Source organism: Neltuma alba, unplaced genomic scaffold (assembly GCF_004799145.2).
Source record: "Neltuma alba isolate B1F8T4 unplaced genomic scaffold, ASM479914v2 tig00011396_pilon, whole genome shotgun sequence".
In the NCBI taxonomy this organism is placed as follows: domain Eukaryota; kingdom Viridiplantae; phylum Streptophyta; class Magnoliopsida; order Fabales; family Fabaceae; genus Neltuma; species Neltuma alba.
Genome location: NW_021636085.1, coordinates 353,501 through 364,903, shown reverse-complemented (window position 1 = coordinate 364,903; position 11,403 = coordinate 353,501). Strand labels below are relative to the sequence as shown.

Sequence of the window (11,403 nt, the reverse complement as noted above, 5' to 3'; positions counted from 1 at the left end):
AGCTAGCTATTTCATTCAAACTCGTCTTCAATGAGCCTTCCAAGTCAGCAAGGGCCTTACTCAACTCTTTATTATCTTGAAGATCAGCAATGATTTTAGATAAATAAGGCGTGTCAACTTCCATATCAGCACCTTCTTTCATCAATTGGAATAACCTCATCAGATCATGTTCTTCAAATATTTGAGACTTCTTCTGCTCTAACTTAACCTTTTCCTCGTCAGTCGAAGCCTCACGATTGACCGTGATTTCAACCTGGAGTGAATCAGAAGAAGCAAATACCATTCATCAGTTGCATATTTAAAAGTTTGTTCATATATACAAATGTAGGTATTGAATTAAAAACGAAGCTATAATGAATCTACTAAAGGCTTGCTTGTGCGCATTCAGTCGGTATAGAAATATCAAATAGGTCTGATTGTGAGCTCTTTGGTTCAGTGTGAGTAGTTGAACTTGTTATTTGAGGCTTCTCGGGAGTAGAGATTGAAGGGTCCTAAGACCATCAAGCCAGAAAAAATTAATCTCAATGAAAATCAATAAAGTTACACTATTGATAAAATCAATAGAGGGGGAACGGAAATAAAGAGTAATTATTTACCGGCGGAGAGGTCATTTCTGTAGTAGCAGTAGGTGGAATTGCCAACGCAACTTTCTGAGTCGTTTCTTTGGGGAAGAGATCATTGGTAGCTTCTTTAACTCTTCGAGGACCTTCATGAAGACTTATATGTTCTCCAAGTGCTTCTTGATGCCTCTTTGATTCCTTTTCACATGACTCCTAAGCAAAGGAATAAATGAGCAAGAGGTGATATATCAAAAGCAGAAACATATGAAACTAGCATGCATTTATGTACGAGCTGATCTGCTTAGATTTAAGATTGTTAGCTCTGAATGAGTTCCAATATGTTAGTAGAAAGAAAATATTATATTGGTTTCTCAAATCTGTTTTAATTAGTTTACCGACGGCGTCAACTTTGAAAAACAAGTACGAGAGGCTCCTACTAACTCTTTTATATAAAACAAACATCACCATTAACACTTTTCCGCTTCCACATTACTGCATGCTTAAAAAATGCTCAATAAATATATACAAGTGCGAAAGCATTTTTTTGAGAAAAGACCCCAAGTGCCCTATCGGACTTTGGTGATGTAGTTGCTGCTGTACTTGAAGCAGAAAGTAGTTCTTCAACAATTTCATTTGTTGATGTCTTTGTATTCTGTGTAGCCCATAAAATGTGAATAAATTTCTAAATATGTTCAATTAATCAAGAAGAAAGGCATTTATTAATTAAGGAAAAAGCTCAGTGAAAATACAAGTGGAAACATTTGTTAAGGAATATGAGTCTCAAAGTATTTGAATCAGATGATGAAGTTGTTGCTGCTCTATTATAAATTTTTGTTGAGGTGAGTTACCAGAGAAGTTCAATTCATTAACAAGCATATCACACATTTAGTGTGAGAGAAACTTTTCTTGGTTGAGGAGGCTGTTTCATTATAATGAAGCATATGTTTGTACCTCTGTCAAGTTTGGTGAGCTACTTTTTTGCTTCTTTACTATGGAGTCTTTTTCAACAGCCTCCTTGGGTGCCTCTTCGCTCTAAACAGTCAATCACAAAAGATACAAAAAGAAGGTAAACTGAGTTTTCATGGTATTAATAACCATAATAAATCTAATTAGCACTGAAAATAAAATAAAAACTTGATTTATTTGGAACAAATGAATAGAACAATGAGGTAAGAGAGAAATCAATTGTTAATTCTCAAGTGTGCTTGGTTATAGAAAAGTATGATATGCATACATTTTCAAAATTTTGTAAAATGATATTCTGTTGGAGCATTGTTGAGTCTTTTTTCATGTCTTCTTGTGATGATCCCTCTTCTTCGATCTGAAAAATAATAGAAGATATATTAGTTTACTATCAACATCAACTTTGATCCTAAAGGGTACATGAGACGCTCTTGCAAACTCCTATATAAAATGAAAAACAATATCATTACTATTAAACCCTTTCTACTTCTGCATTGCTGCATAACTGAGAACTGTTAAATGAAAATACAAGTGAAAGTATTTGTTGAGAAATGAGATGTTAAGAAGTTTATGACATTGTTTTAATTTATTACAGTGAAGTTTTTTAGAAAAGCACAAGTATTTGGTCCAAAATGGTTAATCTACTAAGCCCGGCAGTATCAAACCCAAACATCACAAGCCTAAATCTTCTAGAGGGCTTTGATATTTTCTTTAACAACTGATATAATCGCTTGACACGTACATGTATTCCATTCTTATCCATTTGTATGATTAGGTGTGTGCACTCTATATGGATCATGCTCTGTGCAATAGTAAGCAAGCTAATCATTTGTAGGTATTGATATTCTCCCTTTTTCTCTATTTTCTCAACAGAAGCATCATGCTTATACCTCCGACAAATTTGGAGAAATACTGGTCCGCTTGTGTCCTGTGGAGTCTTCTTCAATAACCTTGGATGCCTCTCCATCCTCGACTGACTGTTCACCCTAAACAATCACAAACTTAAACATTTAAGAAAATATGAAATGAGTTGAAGTCTCTAATAATTAAACATTACAAATCAAACTAAAGCTTGAAACAAAGGAAGGAGACAATAAGCAAGAGAGGATGTGTCGGCTTGGCAACACAAACACTTGTTCTGTTATGATGTTGACTGCTGTTATGTCTCTCCACAAAGCTTCCTCTAATTCCTCGTAACAGGAATACAAAGAACGTAGTAAGTTGAAGTCATTGATAAAGATTGTGATCTTAGCCCAAAGCGGTGGATGCATGGAAATTTCTGCCAATTTAGTAGCCAGGGAAATATTCATTCTTGTGTTGGTCAATTTGATTATTAGTTAATCTTGGTGTGAAAATTATCATTTCTCATCTCCCTTCCCCCCCCCCCCCATCTCTTTAACCTGATTAAGCCGCATTAATGAGTTTGATACTAACCTCATAAGCCCAGTCCGACAAATCGAACGCGTAGAACTGGTCTTCATCGGGGATTGTTCGAAATGCTAATTCAAGTACTGCCAAAGTAAAACAATTCCATCGTTATGAGAATAAATCGTAGCAATTGGCAGTTGTAATGAATTACTTATGTGAATACTTACGTTCATCAGAGCTATCGTTAGCTGAACTTAAAGAAACAGCAGGACATTGACGCACATGACGGATTATCACGGTTTGAAAATCAATTCCATCACAGATAGTATGAAGAGTTGGCAGTTTTACTAGTCTTATTGCAACTAGTTTTGGAAGCACATTCTCCAACACCAGCTTCCGTCCCTCTCCCTGCTTCCATCCAAATACTTGCCCAAGCTGGGGGACATCTTCTATATTCACATACAAAAGTCGTGGAAGCTTACCACTTGATTCAGAAAAAAGGCATTTCAAACTTTTGCAATGCTTCACTGTTATTCCACGTAGCTCGGGGAAACATACTTGATGCGGAGTCATAGGATTTTTGTGATTCTCTTCATCCTCCATAATGCTCACTAGCTCTTCACACTCAGATACCCGTAACCTTTTCAGTTTTTCCAGCCATCTTGAGGTAGATGCACAGAAGATAAATTTCAAATGTTTGCATCCCTGGATTTTTAGCTCGGAAAGATTTTGAAAGCTCATGTGAATTTTTTGCTCCACACCAATATCTTCAAACTTGGGCAGTTCCTTCTTGTTGGAAAGTGATTTACCTTTCTTCTCAAGAGGTAATACCTGTGGGTCTCATTAAGATATGTCAGTATTAATGATTTCCTAAGTTGATCAATCATAAATTAACTGGAAAAAGAAGTCAGAAAGAGGTTTACCTTTCTCCTTGACAGATCTTCTTGTCTTTTATGCCCGTCAACCAATAAGTCCATCAAAGTTTTCAAAGGAAGTTGTGGGCATTCATTCAACCTAATATCTCCCAGATATAGTTCCTTCACAGAATAGTTTTTAGCACAAATGCCAACCATATTTGGTAAATCATCAAGGTCTAGCCTTTTCAGAGCTGGGAGATTAATATCAACCTGAACATTAAGATTCTCATCAGCACGGCATTCCCCAAAGACACGTGTCAACATTCCAGCCTTGGTGATCCTCACAGATTCTAAATGTTTCAAGTCTTTTGAATAAAAAGCTGGGAAAAGGTATTCCAAGTGGCTACAGCCATAGACACGAACCTTCCGTAAGTTTGGGAAAATAGAGTTAACATTCCCACGATCATGACCATGCTCCTCATCTGTTACTATGTGCTCTAGTGCATCACAATTTTCAACTGCCAACTTTCCAGCAATTTCAATGATGAGGCAATGGATTGTAAAGAGTGACTTTAACTCAGAAAATCCATTTATCTTTATGCTTCTCAAACTTCTATATGGGTATAATGGTGGCGTGAAAAGACCATGAGCTCTGTTGACAACATATTTCACCTTTAATGCCTGTATTCCATACAAACATGTGAGGATTCGTCGTCTTTCATAAATTGAAAATGAATGGTACAAGTTATGGTACAGGTTTAAGGTTCAAACTTTTCTAATAATACAAGAAAGATCTACTACATATAAACAAATTGGGGAAAATTAAAGAAAACAACCTACAAAAAATAATATTTATTAAAGAGATATTAAAATTTGTAATCATTTATAAGGATCAAATATAAAACTGTAATTTCAAAAATAATAAACTATTCCTAACTAAATTCTTAAATTTTGTTTAACCACATCTCACATACGCTCCCTCCGTGTTTCAGGGATCAACTCCTATAATACATAACAACAAATTTCATATTTTAACAATATTGGATTCAAAGTAAAATTGTATCACTTTCAACATAAATCAACGAATCAGAAGAAAAAATGAGCTCCGTAAGTTGGTTTCATATGATTTTTTAGGGAGATATATGGTGGCATAAAAATAATGTAGAAATCAAATTGATCAAATATTACTCATAAAGTTTTTCATAGCTATAATTTTTATCTGCACACTATTTCTTATTTGTCATCAATTTTCATAATCTTTTTCTTTTGCTTTTTCTCGATCTTGGTATGTTTGTATTAAAGTAAATGGTAATAAAAAACATTTAAAAATGAAAAAATTCTAAGAAATATCTCTAAAATTTTAAAATCTGAAATAAAAAATGACTACAAAAATATGTTGTCATTTACTTCTCCAATGTTATCAATTGCTATTAAAGTGTAGCAAACATGACCGATTTAGAATTTTAAAATTCAAAGGTAATTCTTTGGGATTCTCCCTTTTAAAATTAAGGGAATGGAAAATTTTAGGTAAAAATAAATATTAATAATGTTATTTAATTAATTAGTTTCTATTTTCAAAAATTGAAATTGGTAAAAATATTTATAAAAGTTCTAATTCTATTTATTAAAATTAATTAAAATATATCTATTTAAATTTAAATATATATAAAAAAAATATGGTAAAACGATTTATAAAAAATAAGTCAAGAAAGAGATATTTGGGAGCAAAAAAAAGAGGGCTTTCAATTGCAACTTAAAAATTAACTATTGATAGCACAATTCATGTAGATGAATGATTTTACTTCATTGTGTGTTTAGATATATAAGATATTTTAGATAGATTAATATAAATGATTTTGACTGATTTTAATAAATTTCGTTTCAAATATTGATGAGAAAAGGATTATTAAAAATTTTAGTTTAAATTAAGGATTGTTAGGGACTTAGGGATAATTTATTATATTTTAAATTTATATTTTAGTATTTGCTTCTTATAATCAGATCTTTTTTTAGCAAATATTACTTTTTTTGGGTCCTTCCCCCAATTTTCCCAACAAAAATTAAGTTCTTCTACAATCAGTAATTTATAAGCAGACAAATTTTCGGGTGGGTAGCGTACAGAGGAAGACCGAAAGCAGTGTAAATATAATGTGCCAAAAAAAAACATGCAAGTAATTTGCAGCATATATTTGAGCGAATTTTTTGGTTTTTGCCAACTATGCCTAGTGTCTCAATTAGATGGGAAAAAAGAGAAATGCAAAATTAATTTTGTTACTTTAAGACAGATTGATATTCTCATCATATATACAAGAAGAAGTTTAGCAAAGCATATTTGGGTGATTCATACATTATTACAAATAAAGATTTAAAACAAAATAGAGTAACAGATATTACCTGATTATGGTTTGATTGAGTGTTCATGGGAGCAGAAGTGTGACGTATAGTTGAGGCTTTTGATTTTGTCCAAAAGCAACAAAGATGACCTCTTGATAGACTGCTACTGCTGTCTACTTTTGCACTTGGAGATGACTTTTGAACTTCATCAGAACAAGGCCGTGGGAGATAACATTCTGCATATATGTTGATGAAATTCGGTACCTCATAAATTGTCAATACTTCTAGCAACTGGAGGATGGCTTCTTTCCCCATTTGGTGCAAATCTCTATGCTTTGGATATTGCCCAAATACGTATTTTAGTTTCTCACAACCTTCAATCTTCATACTTCCTAGTAGTGGAAGGTCTTCACAAAAACATATTGGCAATATAAATTCTAATTCAGAACAACAGATGAGCTTGAGATATTTCAATTTTGAGAACATGGACTCACGACTCTTTTGATTAGGATCCTGATCATCCATAATCTCCACTACTATGTATTTCAACTTCAAACATCCTTCAATTTCCAATTTTTCTAACTGCATTAAGCTCTGTGCTGTGGATGCATGAAAAAGGGATGTCATTGAACATTTAGATAAATATATGGCCTTCAGATTACGTAGCTCTAGCTTGCCATCAAATAACGTGCCTTCCAATTTTTCACATCCAGATAAATTCAGCTTCTTTAGTTGCTTCAAAAAGTCAACAGGATAAGGCCCATGGCATAGTTCTGTCACACCCATAGAATGAAGCGTCAGTTTAACCAACTTGGAGAAGATAGCCACACCAGGTCGGAGACTCTCTGTATGGATTAAGCACTTTATCTTACTCATAGAATCCAAATAGAGCCTAGTTAATTGATCTTTCATGTTGTCATCTTTGACAGATAATATGTCAGGAACAATATTTTTCCATCCTCTGTAGTCATAATCTCTTCCTAACATCAAAACTTCTGCTTTTGCCACAAGGAGTTTAAATATTTCATTGGAGAAGTATACTCTTAAGTCCCGTGCATCAAAATATCCAGATATTGAAAAATCCACTTTATATTTGCTATCATCTATGTGATACCTTTGCAATGTAGGAAGTGTTGTCATTTGCTCGTAATAAGCATCCACATGATTTGAAGCATAATATAGCTCCTCTAATTGAAAGCAACTTCCAATCACTTTAAAGGGATTATTTCTTCCAGTAAATGAACATTGTACCATCTCCAACAATCTCAATTTTTGACATCCTTTAATTTCTTTTGGCAATTCAATAATTGAACAATTGTTCAATTCAAGGCTCTCAAGGTTTTTTAGATTTGCCAAAATAGATATATCTCCTAATGACTTGAAATTCTTTATAACCAAAGTTCGAACATTTGTGAATGACAAAGGTGATTGAAATAAGGAAGCAGCTGAAATTTTCAATTCTGACGAACTCATTAAAGCCAAAATTTTAAGGTTCTCCATCCCTTCAAAGGTAGCATCAGGAACTTTGACTCTAGGAGAATTTGAATCATTTATCCAAAGTAAAAGAACCTCAAGTTTTTTACCATCAAAATGATTCGGAAAGTCAATTATGTTCCAAGATGAATATTGAATGTTTTCCATTAAAGTTGTGTTGGAATCCATGGCTACTTGAACCTGTTTGTTTCCAATCCATAGAGCTACCTTCCGAACCAAGTCAAGCATTTTGACACCCTCATTATCAACCTTTGATAACAGACAGGAATCTATGAGCTCATTTTTAATTGGAGTAAAATGACTTCTTGCAACAGAGTATATGTTAGCTTCTCCACAAAGGCCAACACCTATAGCAATCCTGGTTGAAAGTTCTATAGGTATTTCATAATCTTCTGGGAAGAGAGAGCACAAGAGGAAGAGTTTTTGAGCATTTTCATTCCTAAGATTATCATAGCTTAATCTCAAAGAGTTATAAGCCAGTTTTAAATCTTCTGGAACATCGTGAATTCCCTCATGATTCTGCAGTCTTTTCAAACTATCCCGCCATTCTGATAAAGGCCTAGACTTTAGTGCACTTGCCACTGCTACAATTGCCACTGGTAAACTTCCACACTCCTTCACAATACCTCTAGCCACATCCTTAAATCCATTGGGAGCACCATCTATTCTCATGCCAGCATTAGATAGCAAAAGATTAACTGCATCCTCTTCATTTAGGACCTTGAGTTCAATAATCTCATGGCAACCCATATCTATACAAACTCTCTGATTACGTGTGGTTAGCAAAACAGCACAATGACCCTTGCCATGGCGGCCCGGAGGAATCCCAATATCTTGCGGTGTAAGCTTTTCCCACATGTCATCTAGTATTATAAGTACCTTTTCTCCACCTTCTGCTATTCTTTTCCATAATTTTTGCGCTTGTTCAGATACATCCTTTCCTTCAGGTAAAGGAAAATCTAAGTGTTTTGCAATGTTGTCCCGAATATTTTTCAAGTTTGCATCCTTTGACACAACATTGAAGATGACTTTGTCAAACAACTTTGATCCCACATCTTCACCTACTTCTATTGCCATCGTGGTTTTCCCTGTTCCACCTAGCCCATACAATCCAATCATAAACTTGTTGTCATCATTCAATGCCTCCTTCAGCTTCTGAGAGATCAACTTTCTATCCTCAGAAGTGATAAAATTTGAAGAAGAATAGAACTCGATGCCTGGAAGCCCAGTCGAACGAGCAACACGAGCGAAGTTACTCTGTTCCAACAGTAGCTGTTTAATCCTTTGCGTCTTCCCTTCCAGCTCCTTCCCTCGCTTGTACTGCCAAGGGCAATTAGTGACCAAACCAAACCATTTCTTCTTTCCTTTTGTGTCTTCTCCTATGAGACCATTGGCTCTTTCTAACCACAGTTTGACTTCATCTTCAACCTGATTCTCGTTTCGGTGCCTGGCAACTTCAATATCTTTAAGCACTCTGTTTCTTCTTGCAATCAAACTTGTCTTCTCCTCTTCGAAGTCATCAACATAGGTCTTGTAACAACACAAGTATTTGAGTTCTTGCATTGCCTTATCTGCCGATGATTCGGCCACATGGGTAGCCACGTCCTCTCCTATTCGCGCCATCTAACATGCAGAGTAAATTACAAAAAGGGACTACTGACTACACTACTATGTATGTTTCAACTACACCTACCATGTTCTAGGATTTCAATAACATAGACACAAAAAAATATTTTATTATTAGTGATGCGTGGTCTGTTTTATAATATGATGGGTTGTCTTTTAATTTCTTAGGAAAATCTACATCAAACGGAATATGTGACTGTTTGCAAACTTTAGTCAGCTTAACAAGCTTATGAGAATGTTCTTGGAGTAGTGTTTTCTTGTTCATTTTTTTCCCTTTTCTCTCTGTTTTTTTTTTTAATATTTCTTTTGTTTGTATGACTTCCCTAGCTGGAATTTCATAACTAAAGGAAAAATTGCATGTAAGTTTTAAATAAGACACTTACTTTCAAGTTTGGTGAATTTGTTAAAATATTGTCAAATTCTTTGAGACTGATATATTATAATTAATTTCACTAGTGAAATTTCACATCAACTTTTTGCTTTTAACTATAAGTTGATTTGCGTTCACTCACCACTGACAACTATTGACTATTTAAAAAATATTTTTTCTAGAAATATTTTATTGAAATATTAAATTTATTATTTACATATCAAAAATTGCAGATTTATAATTGAATCTGAACTTCTTAAATTTAGAAGTAAATCGCTGGAAAAAAATTAATACTTTAATGTTTATATTTCAATATCTTATGCTTACTAGTCGAACTTGTAAGTTTACAAGTAAATTTGCCTGATTCTTGTATTAGTTTTTCAAAACTTAGAAATCAACTTACAAACGACCAACTTATAAAATTTACAAGTCATCGTTTTAACTTTATAAGACAAAACTCAAAATCTATAACTTAATAAGGTGAAGAATGCTTAGGTCTTGTAAATTTAGGAAAATGATTTGTAAAATTTAAGAAATTGAGTAATAAATCTATTTATAAAATTTGAAGAACCGATACAATAACAATGTAAACTAACTCATAAAAATGTGAAGTTGACATGTAAATCTGAGAAATTGAATTCTAAATATTAAAGTATTAATTTTTGTTAGAGATTTACTTGTAAATAAAGTATTTTGACTAGTAAAAGTATTAATATTTTAAAAGGTTGACTTTGAAATGTAAGAAGTTTGGTTAGTAAATCTTAAAGATTGCTTAAACATACCATTTTCGGTCTTTAATACAAAAACTAGTTGACTAATTTATGTAAATTAGAAAAATTAGTTAAAGTGGTAGTATGCTTGAATTGTAAATGTTAAAATGTTCATATGTTAATAAAAATATTTTCATAAAAAATAATTGTTGACTATCCTTGGTCAGCGCTTGCCACTGTGTGTCAACGGGTGTGGGTTTAAAAATATTTATGTCATTTTATTTTGCTGTAAAACAAGGAATTAACATATCATAACCCAAAGTAAACAATTTTTCACGTGTTTCAGAAGTGTTCAAATTTGATTTTCTATCCAATTTTTTCACTGGGTTTTTTCTTTTCGCCAGCTTATCACTACTTGTAACCAATCATTAGGATGAAACTATATCATCCTAATTAGATTTAGATGGTCTAAATTTAATTTTTAAAATTTTTTAAATTTTTAAATATTTTTTTATTTCGAATTGGCTTGACCCTCCATGCCTAACACCAACCATGCTTCTCTAAGTGAAAAAATTAAACGACTATAATTAATGTTAATGGATTTTTGCCAGAATAAATTTTTGTTTGGAGATAATTACATTCAAAACACTAAGTAGGAAAAGCACAGAGAGATGTAATATTATGGAGAATATAACCAAAACTAACTTATATTTTTAATCATTTAACTTTATATAAGATTTCAATTTAATCATTTTAACTTTAAAAAGTATATTTTAGTTCTTTAATCTTAAAACTGATAACAAAAAAAAAATACATTAAGATCTCAAATGTTGATAAAACATAACCAAATGATAATAATAGCTCCGATTCTAATTATAAGATCTTATTTTCAGTCAATTTAAATAAAACATCAATATTTAAAAGTAAAACAGATATGGGTATGCTGATAAATTTTTTTCAATTGTGGCTTTTACATATTTACTTAAACAACTGATTAAAAAAAAAAACCTACAAGCATTTAAGGGCTTGTTTGCTTTCGTATTTTGAAAAAAAAATTGTTGGAAAAAAATTGTTTGGTTTGGAAAAAAAATTGTTTGGTAATTTTTTCTTAATTGGTTATT

General features: G+C 32.7%; 1 protein-coding gene across 1 annotated transcript; it reads right to left on the bottom strand.

Annotated features, from left to right (window-relative positions):
* Positions 1 to 362: 362 nt before the first annotated feature.
* On the bottom strand, positions 363 to 9,199 carry LOC114712730 (uncharacterized). Its single transcript, XM_028897276.1, has 9 exons — positions 6,143 to 9,199; positions 3,815 to 4,429; positions 3,119 to 3,722; positions 2,958 to 3,034; positions 2,414 to 2,509; positions 1,512 to 1,592; positions 1,117 to 1,212; positions 597 to 773; positions 363 to 491 (listed from the first exon to the last, which is right to left on the bottom strand). The coding sequence occupies exons 1-9, from the start codon at positions 9,197 to 9,199 to the stop codon at positions 363 to 365; spliced, it is 4,932 nt and encodes a 1,643-aa protein (XP_028753109.1).
* Between the last annotated feature and the right edge of the window lie 2,204 nt (positions 9,200 to 11,403).

Coding starts and splice junctions, on each gene's coding strand:
- LOC114712730 (XM_028897276.1), bottom strand. CDS start 9,199: ATGGCGCGAATAGGAGAGGACGTGGCTACCCATGTGGCCGAATCATCG. Junction 774..1,116: donor AGTCCGATAGGGCACTTGGG/GTCTTTTCTCAA, acceptor TCCTTTGCTTAG/GAGTCATGTGAAAAGGAATC. Junction 492..596: donor CAGAAATGACCTCTCCGCCG/GTAAATAATTAC, acceptor TGATGGTCTTAG/GACCCTTCAATCTCTACTCC.